Here is a 13,956-nt window from a genome sequence, read left to right on the forward strand (position 1 = left end):
AGGAAGTGCTGGATGTCTTGAAATGGGGAAAGGTGGATAAATCCCCAGGACCTGATCAGGTGTACCCGAGAACTCTGTGGGAAGCTAGAGAAGTGATTGCTGAGCCTCTTGCTGAGATTTTGTATCATCGATAGTCACAGGTGAGGTGCTGGAAGACTGGAGGTTGGCAAACGTGATGCCACTGTTTAAGAAGGGTGGCCAGGACAAGGCCAGGGAACTGTAGACCAGTGAGTCTGACCTTGGTGGTGGGTAAGTTGTTGGAGGGAATCCTGAGGGACAGGATGTACATGTATTTGGAAAGGCAAGGACTGATTAGGGATAGCCAACATGGCTGTGTGTGTGGAAAATCATGTCTCACAAACTTGATTGAGTTTTTTGAAGAAGTAACAAAGAGGATTGAGGAGGGCAGAGCAATAGATGTGATCTATATGGACTTCAGTAAGGCATTTGGCAAGGTTCCCCATGAGAGACTGATTAGCAAGGTTAGATCTCATGCAATACAGGGAAAACTAGCCATTTGGATACAGAACTGGCTCAAAGGTAGAAGACAGAGGGTGGTGGTCAAGGGTTGTTTTTCAGACTGAAGGCCTGTGACCAGTGGAGTGCCACAAGGATTGGTGCTGGGTCCTCTACTTTTTGTCATTTACATAAATGATTTGGATGCGAGCATAAGAGGTACAGTTAGTAAGTTTGCAGATGACACCAAAATTGGAGGTGTAGTGAACAGCGAAGAGGGTTACCTCAGATTACAAAAGAATCATGACCAAATGGGCCAAAGGGCTGATAAGTGGCAGATGGAGTTTAATTCTGATAAATGCGAGGTGCTACATTTTGGGAAAGCAAATCTTAGCAGGACTTATACACTTAATGGTAAGGTCCTAGGGAGTGTTGCTGAACAAAGGGACCTTGGAGTGCAGATTCATAGTTCCTTGAAAGTGGAGTCGCAGGTAGATAGGATAGTGAAGGCGGCATTTGGTATGCTTTCCTTTATTGGTCAGAGTATTGAGTACAGGAGTTGGGAGATCATGTTGCGGCTGTACAGGACATTGGTTAGGCCATTGCTGGAATATTGCGTGCAATTCTGGTCTCCTTCCTATCAGAAAGATGTTGTGAAACTTGAAAGGGTTCAGAAAAGATTTACATGAATGTTGCCAGGCCTGGAGGATTTGAGCTATAGGGAGAGGCTGAACAGGCTGGGGCTGTTTTCCCTGTAGCGTCAGAGGCTGAGGGGTGACCTTATAGAGGTTTACAAAATTATGAGGGGCATTGAATAGGGTAAATAGGCAAAGTCTTTTCCCTGGGGTTGGGGAGTCCTTAACTAGAGGGCATAGATTTAGGATGAGAGGGGAAAGATATAAAAGAGACCTATGGGGCAACTTTTTCACGCAGAGGGTATTACGTGTATGGAATGAGCTGCCAGAGGAAGTGGTGGAAGCTGGTACAATTGCAACATTTAAGAGGCATTTGGGTGGGTATATGAATAGGAAGGGTTTGGAGGGATATGGGCCGGTGCTGGCAGGTGGGACTAGATTGGGTTGTGATATCTGGTCGGCATGGACGGGTTGGACCGAAAGGTCTATTTCCATGCTGTACATCCCTCTGACTCTATGATTACTGAGATTTTCCAGAACTAACTATCAATATTTTTCAATGCCTTTTACTGAAGGAGGCTGGGCCATTGTAAGGTGTGAATACATTGCCAAATAAAGGCATTCTTAATATTATTTACTGTGTCACAGTGTTTTAATTCATTTTTTGACGAAGAGCATTTTTACAAGTAATGGGTTACAGGAGGGCTTCCTTGACTATCGTGAAACTCTTTAGCACAAATTTGTCAGCATGCCACTGCAACTCAGCATCATGTGTTTACTTTAGTACAGATGCATTTAAGGGGAGTGTAGACAAGCATATGAGGGAGAAGAGAACAGTGTTATCATGATGGACTTACAAGAGGTAAAGGGAGGCGCTAAATGGAACATAAATTGTTGGACTCAAATACGCTGGGTACACTGTTTCTGCTATGCAATCTTATAAAATGAAGTATGGCACAAAGCCATATAAAACGATATTAGTATGACAACCAAAATCTTGGGAAAAAAGATGTCTTTAAGAAAGAGAGAGGCAGAGAGATTTAGAGCCCAGACAGCTGAAAGCATAGCCACCAATGATAGAACAATTAAAATCATGGATGCTCAAGGGACCAGAATTAGAATACAATATTTCTCATTTTCTCTGAGGGCAAGGAGATAGCTTGATAAAAAGGTGTGAAAAAATTCCATCAACTAGTCTGACAACTAAATACATTCATTAAAATTAAATCCTATTGTTACTAGACCGTTCCAGATTATCTTGAGAACCTTCATGCTTATAAACTCAAATTCCCCTCATGGTATGGAAACAAGGCAGTTGCATTATACTGTATGTAAATACGGCTCCTTTCATTACTAATTTTTACCAAATTACCTTTATTGAACCAGGCATAAGTTACTGGTACAGAGTCTAAAACTCAGATGTACTGATCTATGTGACGGTGACAATTCCCGTGCTAGGCAAATATTAAATACTTTTCTGGAGGATGTATCTGAGGAAATCTTATGATGCACTAATAGCATTCCTGATGATCCTGTAGTGCAATGGCAGCATTCCTTCCTCTGAATCAGAAGTCCCAGGTTACTTAATGACCAAGGAAAATGTGGCATTATAACAACATGTCAAAAAGATCAAATCTCACTTATAAATCTTTCCAATGTGGCAAGTGATACCATCACAATTCACAGTTACAGGTGATCATATGCATGTACAGGTGTTATGCTGCCACAACCAACTCCTTGGGGAAGGGCAGTGGACTACATGGCCACTTTGGTTGTGATTAATGTCAACAACATGGGGTTGGATTTCCCATTCTGGTTGGGGTGCATTTGGGAACCCGCGTTGTTGACTTACTCGTGGTGCAGATCAATTATGTGGGTCAGGCATAGCTTTGGGTAGAAACTGACGAAGAAGAAGATGATATCCAATATGCTGAATTAATACGCTAAATGAAAGAGAAAATACCATGTACATAGATTCCTCAAAGTTGCCACCCAGGCTGATAGGGCTGTTAAGAAGGCATATGGTGTGTTAACTTTTATTAGAAGGATCGAGTTTCGGACCCATGAGGTAATGTTGCAGCTGTACAAAACTCTGGTGCGGCTGCACTTGGGAATATTGTGTGCAGTTCTGGTCACTGCATTATATGAAAGATTAGATTAGATTCCCTACAGAGTGGAAACAGGCCCTTCGGCCCAACCAGTCCACACTGACCCTCCGAAGAGTAACCCACCCAGACCCATTCCCCTCTGACTAATGCACCTAACACGATGGGAAATTTAGCATGGCCAATTCACCTGACCTGCACATATTTGGATTGTGGGAGGAAACCCACGCACACATGGGGATAACGTGCAAACTTCACTCAGACAGTTACCTGAGGCCAGAATCGAACCTGGGACCCTGGTGCTATGAGGCAGCAGTGCTAGCCACCGTGGAAAGGGTTCAGAAGAGATTTACTAGGATGTTGCCTGGTATGCAGGTAAAGTCTTATGTTCCTCACAAGGTTGAGGGACTTGAGGCTGTTTTCGTTAGAGAGAAGGAGGTTGAGAGGTGACTTAATTGAGACATAAGGTAATTAGAGGGTTAGACCAGATGGACAGTGAAAGCAGTTTTCCTAGGATGGTGATGGCTAGCAAGAGAAGGCATAGCTTCAAATTGAGGGGTGGTAGATATAGAACAGATGGTAGTTTCTTTACTCCAAGAGTAGTAGGGGCATGGAACACTCTGCCTGCAACAGCTGTAGACTCACCAACTTTACAGGCATTTAAGTGGTCATTAGATAGGATTATGGACGAGAATGGAATGGTATAGGTTAGATAAACTTCAGATTGTTGCGCTGCCCTGTCAAACCACCGAGGGCTGAAGGGCTTGTGCTGCACTGTAATGTTCCATGTTCTATACACAGGCTGTCTAAACGAGATTAAAACTGTCATAGAAGCAGGTTGTTTGGCTCTTGTTCTGTCCATTCAATTAAGATAGTGTCTGATCATCAAACTCAAAATAATTATCCAGCATTATCCCTAAATCCTTTAATATCCTTAATATTTAATGCAACCAAATCCTCTTGGATAGAAAATATCAAACTGCTAAGTAATGAAATTCCTTCTAATCTTAGTACCAAACAGCCTACCCATTATTATGAGACTGTGTCCCCTAATTCTAGATGCCTGCATTTATCTGCCCTCATCCTGTAACACTTCATTTATTTCACTGAGCTAGCCAATACAAGCCTAGTCTCTTCAAACTGTCCTCATTGGACAATCCTGCCACAATAGGACTTAATTTGATAAACTTGCATTTCATTCCTTCTCTGGTAAGTATATCTTCCTTAGGTGAGAAGACCAAAGCTGGGCGTAATACTCCAACTAGGCAGCATCTGAGGAGCAGGACAGTTGACATGTTGAGCATAAGCTCTTCATCAGGAATGCTCGAAACATCGTCTCTCCTGCTCCTCGGATGCTGCCTGAATCGCTGTGCTTTTCCAGCACCACATTCTTTGATTTTTATTTTTGTATTCAAATTTCTAGCAAAAAAGGTCAGCATACCACCTGCCTTTCTAACTGCTTGATTCCCCTTTGTTACCTTTCAGTGGTTCATGAAAAAAAAAATACCAGATCCTTTTGGGCAACATCATTTAGATGTCTCATCATTTACTAGAGCTCTGCGTTTCTTCTTTTTCCTCCTGAAGTGGATAACATCCACGATATTGCATTTTACATATTCTTGCCCATTCATTTAGTTTGTTTAAATCCCTTTTTCACCTTCTTCATATCTCTTATTTCAACTTAGTTTTGTCTTAGCAGCAAACTTGCAAATATTGTATTTAATTATCACCTCCAAATCACTGATAAAAATAGCTGGGGCCCCAGGCACCTTGTGGTAAAACACTAGAATCAGCCTGCTATCCTGATAAGAGCCTATTTATTTTTTCTCGGTTTTTTGTCTATTTACTAATTCTCAATTTGTGCAGCATTACCCTTGATCCAATGTTTGTAATTTTATTTACTAACTGCTAATTGAAAGCTTCTGAAAATCCAAATGCACCACATTCGATGGCTTCCCTTTATCTATTCTGCTCGTTACATGCGCAAAAAAACCTTCCAATTAGTTTGTCAAAAATGATTTATCTTTCATAAATGCATGCTGACATTGAAAATAATGCTAGAATGTCCAATTATCACTTCCTTTATATTATAGTCCAGCATTTCCTTACTAGTATAGTCAGGCTGACAGGTCTGTCGTTTTCCCTTTTTCCCCTCTGTTCCTTAAATAGAGGAGTCACATTTATTTTCCAATCTGTTGAACTGTTACAGATCTGTAGAGTTTTGAATGATGACTGCCAGCCCGCCTACTATCTCTATAGCCACTTTTGGGATATCCAGTAGATCATCAGGTCCAGGAGATTTACCAAATTTCATGAATTTCTCGAGTATTACTTTGTTTTTAATACTAAATTTCTTTCAGTTTTTCATTCTTGCTACTTCTTTTGTTCTCTAGTACATCCAGGAGTTTTCTTCTTGTACTTTGCTCTGTGATGACAGCCGTAAAGTATTTGTTTAGTTGCTCTGCAAACTCCTTATTCTCCCATTATAAATTTTGCTCTCTTTGCCAGTAATGGATCACAATTGTCTTTGCTTTTTTTTTCCCTTTCAGTGGTGCCAGTGGCTAACAACAGATACAAAAGAATGGCGAGAAGGTCTAGAAATTAGTGCCAGAAGACAAAAAAGGTGTGACAATGTTTTGACAAGTATTAACATAATTGTAGCACTTTTACAATATGTAGTTCTAGACTTCCAACTAAATGCTTCTAGACCACTTCAAATAAGTGATATTACTGGACTTCAAGTGAGCAGAAATATTAGTTTATCCTTTGTTTACCTTCTATTACCATAACTGTGGACCAATGTATTTTTTTTCAAATCACCAAATTGGCCCCAATATTTTAGCTTTCAATGCAGGATGAAGTCCATACTGACAAAAGTAAGTGACCATTGCTGAAAAATGTACATATAAAGCAAAGGGCTATGGCAGTGTTTCACAATTTATTTTCCACTATGATCTCATTTTAATTCACCACCAGTTTCTAACAGCCAATTTAGGGATTTCCAACAAAGGCTAGCCAGTGCCATTTGCTTCCCATGAAATTTAAAGAAAAACATTTCTTTAATTAATGTAACTCCAAAAAAGAATCAACAACAATAAAACAGAGGAAGATTGTATATTAAAAACTCTTGTGCATTATAGATTAATATAAACATGAAAATGTTTTTGAAAGTGCTTTATGAAAAAAAATTGTAATCAAGTGGGCTTTAGCCAAACTCACCACATTCAAAACCTCTGTGAAATCTCTGCATTCCCTCACTCACATTCACATATTGTAATTAGTTCCACGCTTCCCAGCACATACCCTTGTCTTCACAACCCACCTCTGCCAAGTAAAGAAAATTGTACTTTTACTTCAAGTATAGTTACTGAGCAATACATTAATGATGTCAGATCACATGGAACTGGAGCCTGGATGTCTAGGACTCCAAGCAAGATACCTTACTATTTCCTGTAGTTCAATAAAGACTGTTGCTGTTCAATTCTAAAACTGTAGACCTCACATTACTAGTTTTTAGGCAGTCCGTCAGGATCGAGGATGACTTTGTCACATTTCAGTGTTGTAGGTTCCAAGGTGGCAAAAAGGCCAGTATTGTAGCCACAAACCTTATCACAGGTGGGGCAGGTGCTGTTTGCAAAAGTGAGTGGGTTAGGAGCCCAATCGTTTACATGGTGTTCCTGCTGCTTGCACTTTTTCCTCCATCTTGGTCCGTCTGAGATGCTCAAAATGGTTGCTCCTTTGCAGATGCTGCTTCTCCAAATTGGGTGGTCCTGAGTTAGAGCCATGTGGAGAGATAGCACTTTTTCCAGGGAGGATTTGAGCACAACTCAAAGCTCTGAGTAGTGACCTTATTTTGAAATTGTTTGTCAGGCATGCTGATGCGGTGACCTGTACAATGCATCTGATTGATCATAACCAGTGCTGCGATTCAGGGGTTTTCTTCCAGTCAGAATCTTTGAAACTTGAGTGGCTTGCTGACGCATTGAAGAGTCAGACCAATGCTATAGGTCTAAAGTTATTACCATGCTGGGCCACTTAAGGATGACAAATTGTCTACTCCAAAAGGCATTCATGAACAGGATGAATTTATATGAGAATCCGATAGTTTCATGGGCATACTTGTTAATACTAGCTTTTACTCTCAAATTTATTTAAGTTCCATTCCCAGTGGTCATGGTGGTAATGAACTCATGTTTCTAGATCAATAATACAGCCATCTCTGGATGACGAGCTCAGTCACAGAACTTTAACACATGCAAAGTAATTGTTGTTAAAAAAACACACACACTTACTTACAGAAAAAAAGAGTAAAAGATACATGGGAAGAAAATCACAACTTTAATTATTTGGATCAGAGTACACGTCAATAAGTTGCGGCCAAACTACTGGCAGCTTCTGGAGAAAGATGTCTATGGCACACAAAAAGTTTGCAATCTTAGTATGGTTGGGGGTGCAAGAAGTAAAATTAAGAAAACCTTCAATATTCAGAATGGTGCAAGTTTGGAACTTTCTTCAGTAAATAGCAATTTATGGTGGATCAATTGTTAATTTTAAATCTTGAGATTGATAAAGTTTGGTTAAACATACATATTAATAGGATGAGGGGCAAAGGTGAGGTACATGGGTTGGAGTTGCAAATCATCCATGATCTGATTGATGGCAAAACAAGTTTGTTGGACCAAAGGGTCTATTCCTGTTCTTATGTGCACTAACTGCAGCATACCAGAGAGCTTGGAACAATGCTGGAAAATCTGTAATAAAATGCAATTTGCTCTAATTTCTATAGTTACTTTGACGTTTTAAATTTACAATTTTAAAAAAAATGTTATGGTGACAATGAATGGTAAAGAAACTCTTTATGGGTTGGTCAGTTGGGGTTCAATCTAAATTCAACTGAAGGGCTCACGTTGTGCAGAGTGAGTGTCTCTATCTCTGAGCCAAGAGTCCCAAGTTCAACTCCCATCTGCTTCAGAGGTTATAAAATTTAATTATTATTGCAGTTAGGTCTCACTACATGCTTGTAAAGAGTTTTAAATGATAAACCATAGACTTGGTGTGAAATCGCAATTATTGATTTATCAATTGAAGTAGCATGATCATAATGGTTAGTGTGCACACTGTAGTAAACTAGCTAATGCATGCAAAACCAAGGCAAAACATGTACTGCTAAGAGTTTGATTCAGTGATTGGGCAGCACATGTTGTACACTTTTGACTGCACAAATAGCTCCACAAACAACCAACTTAAGATAATCAGTCAACTTCGAATGTGGTTCATTTATACTTGCAAGAAGTAACATATATTCACATACAGGATCGAATCTCTGCAAACAAAAAGAATATGTCCATGTTTTGCACTTTTTCGAAATTACCCAGCAGAATGTGGGAGCTTATAGTTCTCCAACACTTCTACCATGGCGATATCTTCGCTAGCATCAACAGCATTGTCTTCTACTGTATAAATTATTGCAATAATGTTAAATTTGGCATTCTTAGCTTTGCCTTAATGAAAACATTTGGCAACACATCTCCAACTACTAAATGACGGTTTTTAAAATATTCCTTAAATTATAATCATAAATTATTAACAGATCATCAATATTTTACAGAATGAGAGCAAATCGACTGCCATAAAAATATCTGTATGTATAAATTACAGGTGGCTTCAACTAATTTGAATTAAATTGAATTCAGATGAAATTAAATTATATTCAGTTATGACAACTTTGAAAACAGTATGAAACAAAGGAATTTAAAATTATTTATGAATTCACTTGTACCTTGAACATTAATCTGACTGTTTTTCAGTTCCTGATCTATCTGCTTTATACTTCAAGCATTTTCTGCTTCAATTTCTTGAGTATTTGACACTTTCTTCTTTCCTCTATAAATCCAGCTCCTTTATTATATAAAAGAAAAATTATACTGAAATATATACACTTTATAATTAGAGACATAAAGAGAACTGCCCCCAGTTGCTAGGACTCTAAGTTAGGGAGGAAATGTTCAGAGCTACACAAAAAATGCTGCAACCATCCAGGCTGAACAAACAATAGAATGTTCAAATTAATTCCATCATTTTATTGACAGGATGAAAAAAATAAAATACAGTCAGGAGTGCTTCACAGTCTTGTGCTCCATCGATATGACAGGAACATTTAAAATAAATCATAACATAAAACAAAGATTTCAAACACTGTTTCAAATGACAGCAGAGTGCAATGGTACATTAATCCCTGACACCATACTCTGTCACTATAGTATGACCTTTTTCATCTGATTTGGTTGTCCATTACATATTAATGAAGACAGAGTTACAGAATTACAATTTAATTATGTCTTATGACACTAACTATTATGGATGAAGAATTATTTTGTAACACTGCTTAGGGTGGAATAGCTTAAGAATTGAACTTAATAACTTCCATAAATTAAAGCAGTAACTTATGTTTGACATAAGAAGCGCAACTATTATTGAATTCAATAACATTTGCTGATAATCAGTGTGCACCAAACACTATTTGTATTGAATTACATTTGTTTGCCATTAAATTGCCGAAAACATTCAAATCAACCAAGTTATGTAAAAGAGCAACTGAACCATAATCAAACATTTGTATGCAAAGAAAACTAAATTTCTGTAATTCTTTCACCTCTTGTAGTTCAAATATATATACAATAAACAGATTAATTTGAAAGGTCGGGTATAAACATTTTTGCATTAGCAATTAATTTGACTTCCAAGTCCCCTGTCATGGCTCCCCAAAGGGTCCCAAGCTTAACATTTCATTCATTTCCTATTCCATATTATATTTTCCATATTGTTCCCTCATCCTGCTAGGTATTGTTTTTAAGACATGAACAATATTTACCAGATTATTAAAATGGTGGAGCATTACCATCAATTTAATAAGCCCTACTAGCAGTGTTTATTAGCTACATAGAAAGAGGTAAAACAAGATTCAAAAGAAAAACACAGCAAATGAGAAAAAAAATCATAAATTAAATAATGGAAAGAAAATGCTTAAAAATGACAAAGTAAGGAAAGAGATGGATTGGATGTAAGAAATATTTAAATACAAGATTACAAGCATCTCTAGGTCTCAAACCCTTCTGTATAAGTGTCAAATTGCTCTGAATACAGACACAAAGAAAATAAAAAGTTCATATATTTCAATGCTAAGAGTCTGAAGAATCATTAAGCATGGAAGAAAATGGAAACCAGAGGCAAATACAGTGAAAACGAGAGTATGTGGCAATTTATTAGACAGGAGAAATGAGCAACCTTAAAAGTACAAAATTTTTAAAAAGTTTGTAAGCAGAGAAAGAAAACAGTAAAGACGAAAATGAAAATTAAAGAAATTCAAAAAGTTAAAAGGAAATAGTATGAAAATCTGTTTTTAAGATGATGTCACACATAGGAATAGAAACATGAAACAAATAAAGCTGTAACCCCTTAGTTACTAACCATTTACCACATTTATAATCTTATTAAATAGTATGTTACAGATTAAAAATTCTACTCACATCAGGAATACAATACAACCTCAGAACCTTGAACTTACACTGCTCCAAAAGTATCAACAGATATAAAAGCAAACTATCTGTAGCCAAAATTAATTTGAATACACTTAGTATTAAAATATTGTAAATTTTGTTTTTGAAAACAAAAGTGTTTTTAGCATTTTAGTCAGAAATTTCCGTAGGTGACAGCATTCATTAAAAAATAGTCAAACAATTTACCAGAAACTTTGAAAGGCTGCACAATGGAAATTTGAGTTCAAAGGCAAATATTTTTAGAATTTTATTCAATTTACTTTAAATTGGTCTTTCTCACTGATATAATTTGCCTACTGTACCATTAAACCATCTAATTCCACCTCCTCTAGATCAACTGGAGGGGCAGGTATGACATCCTAGCTTGCCTGTAACCACCTCCACATCATCAGTGGCCAAAGTTTTTTTTAAAAAAATACTGCTGATTACAATCAATGTTAATTAATGTCATCACTCTGTGACAATTCTAGTCCATTTTGGATTGGCAAACTATGTAGCATAACATCGTTACAAAAGGGGTCTGGTGTCCAAAGAATTTCTGTATTGGCAATAGCATGCTCCTAAAACTTGAAGGCTGCCATAAAGTTTTCTGGCAACCAAAGGGGCAACTCACAACAGAAATGTTATACCCTTCGTTAGCTCACCTCTCAAATTTGAGGGTGCAATCTTAAAAATCAGAGGGAGGAGAGAGGTGTTGCACATTATTTGAAATACCAGTAACAACTCATCTCAATATAAACAAATCATTATGGCAAGTATGTTTTATGCTCCTCCAAGGTTAAAATGTTGGGTTTGTCTCCCTTATAAAATGATTGATATGGTAATACAGTGCTTCATCCGATCCAAATAGTTGTGCTTTAAAGGCAGCAGCTTGACGTTCAGCATTGATAATGTGTAGAACTCACATGTAACAGCAGAAAATTCACATTCTCCAGTTAGTCGGTCTCTATTGAAGGCTGACAATTGTCAACATTGGACATTCCAGATCACTTGGCAAGAGCAAACTGACAGCATGTGCTTGTTGCACAATTTTATAGTATCACCTGTAGTGCTAATAGAGAACATGTTTTATATCTTGATATATCCTTTGATTCGTGCTCGATTCTGCTTTTAAAAACATCGCGCTGGTATCTTTTTGATAGGGTAACTGTGCTTCACACAGAATACCATGCATCCAAGTAATATAAATAGTTCAGATAAAACCTGGATGAGTCTTCAGTGAAATGTGAATCAGTTTTCACTTCAATCCAACTGCGGCTGAAGTGCAGAGTCATAGTGGTTTATCAATAACCGCAACACCTAAGAGAAAAATAAGCCATTCAATGTTAACAAGTTTAAAACCAGTTCTGAACAATTATAGTACCAATAAGCGACTCAAACAATATTTCTTACTCATTGAAACATATTTTGGGTCATTTTGGCTTTTGTCAATAGCACATTTCAAAGCCCATCCAATTATCTTTACCATTGATTCCACCCAGCAACAGTTAAAACTGCCTTCTTTTCTTTGCGCAAAGTAAAATTACAACCGTTTAAATATAATCAATATCAAAACTGATGAGTCTTGATGGTTGAACATCATTGTCAGGATAATAAATAAATAGTTTTCATATTGCGTGCAATTCTGGTCTCCTTCCTATCGGAAAGATGTTGGGAAACTTGAAAGGGTTCAGAAAAGATTTACAAGGATGTTGCCAGGGTTGGAGGATTTGAGAGGCTGAACAGGCTGGGGATGTTTTCCCTGGAGCGTCAGAGGCTGAGGGGTGACCTTATAGAGGTTTACAAAATTGAGGGGTACGGATAGGGTAAATAGGCAAAGTCTTTTCCCTGGGGTCGGGAGTCCAGAACTAGAGGGCACAGGTTTAGGGTGAGAGGGGAAAGATATAAAAGAGACCTAAGGGGCAACTTTTTCACAGAGGGTGGTATGGGTATGGAATGAGCTGCCAGAGGAAGTGGTGGAGGCTGGTACAATTGCAACATTTAAGAGGCATTTGGATGGGTATATGAATAGAAAGGGTTTGGAGGGATATGGGCCGGGTGCTGACAGGTGGGTCTGTTTCCATGCTGTACATCTCTATGACTCTATGTTTGCTTGAATAATCTAACAGTCAAGTGCTGAGCTATGTCTCTAGGATAATGATTAAAATACTGCCTCAATAATATTCACTCAGTCAACTTTGTTTTGGGTTTAATAGGCCACTCAATAGAGTACCTTTGTTAACACTGCACTTTACTCACCAGGAGCCAAACAATAACAGCCAATTTTACCCACCCACCAATGCATGTCTTCCGCAAGTTGATTCATAGCACACAGCTGAAGATAGACACTCTCAAGGGGGAAAAAAAAGTAACAAAACAGATACACATTGAAAATGAGGCTGGAATGAGGGAATCAATTTGTTCAAATTTCAATTCTTGTCCTATGTCACCAGTGAGAAGTTTGGTTAAGAATATCGTTGATCAGTCAACAGGCACCAATTCGCTAGTGCAGAGCAGATATAATGCTACATTAGTCGGCAGACATTAAAAGTCAGTCAATTAACTCAGTGGTATTGGAACTGCATTACTTTAAGTTCCAAACTGATGGGAAAAAACTTTTCTTTGCAGTTAAATTACCTTGTGTCATGATTGTCCCCAGATTCAGAGTCACCATTTGACCTCATTTCTTGTTTTGCATGCCCAAACCTCTGCTCTCTCTGGATATTTCACAGAAGTCTCACATCACCATATTCAAAATATAAATTCAACTTAGCACCCACCCCTCTCACAAACATCTTTTCTTTCCCATTTCAAACTTTATTGAAGTTCCTTGTATTTCTATTCATTCTCTTCTCAGCTACATTTTCTCTAATTTATTCCTCTCAGACTAAACAAATACTCAAAACCAAGCAGCAATGCTGCCATGTAACGGAGTATTTTTGTTTTGAGCCACAGGCAACACTGGTATCATCCTGGAGCTCCAGGATGATACCAAAGGCCATCCTCTTTCCTCAGAGCTGCCAACAGAGATCACTGCACCAGAGCCTGCCAGACTGAATCAAAGTTGCCAACTAGGCTAATGTCTGGAGGAATGCCAATGGCAGGAAATTGGTTTATGATCTTCTGAGCTCTGCAAGGCTAAAGTAGCCCAGTCTTCTCTCAACTTATTCTGATTGTGTCACTGCATCCACGTCCAACCAAGGTTCGGTGTTTATTACTTGCAAT

At 38.1% G+C, this 13,956-nt stretch overlaps 1 protein-coding gene across 16 annotated transcripts in view; it reads right to left on the reverse strand.

Moving 5' to 3' along the window:
- Positions 1-9,250: 9,250 nt before the first annotated feature.
- The window catches only part of LOC122556624 (kelch-like protein 3), a 120,144-nt gene continuing 115,438 nt past the window's right edge, over positions 9,251-13,956 (reverse strand). For all 16 annotated transcript variants that reach the window (XM_087995316.1, XM_043703545.2, XM_087995318.1 and 13 more), the window contains one exon: positions 9,251-12,051. In XM_087995316.1, coding sequence (XP_087851442.1) covers positions 12,023-12,051 — 29 coding nt within the window. In that variant the 3' untranslated portion in view covers positions 9,251-12,022. The remainder of the gene's footprint in view (positions 12,052-13,956) is intronic.

The sequence above is a fragment of the Chiloscyllium plagiosum genome, unplaced genomic scaffold (assembly GCF_037043375.1).
Source record: "Chiloscyllium plagiosum isolate Xiang-an unplaced genomic scaffold, Cpla_swu_hap1 HiC_scaffold_16, whole genome shotgun sequence".
NCBI classification, from domain to species: domain Eukaryota; kingdom Metazoa; phylum Chordata; class Chondrichthyes; order Orectolobiformes; family Hemiscylliidae; genus Chiloscyllium; species Chiloscyllium plagiosum.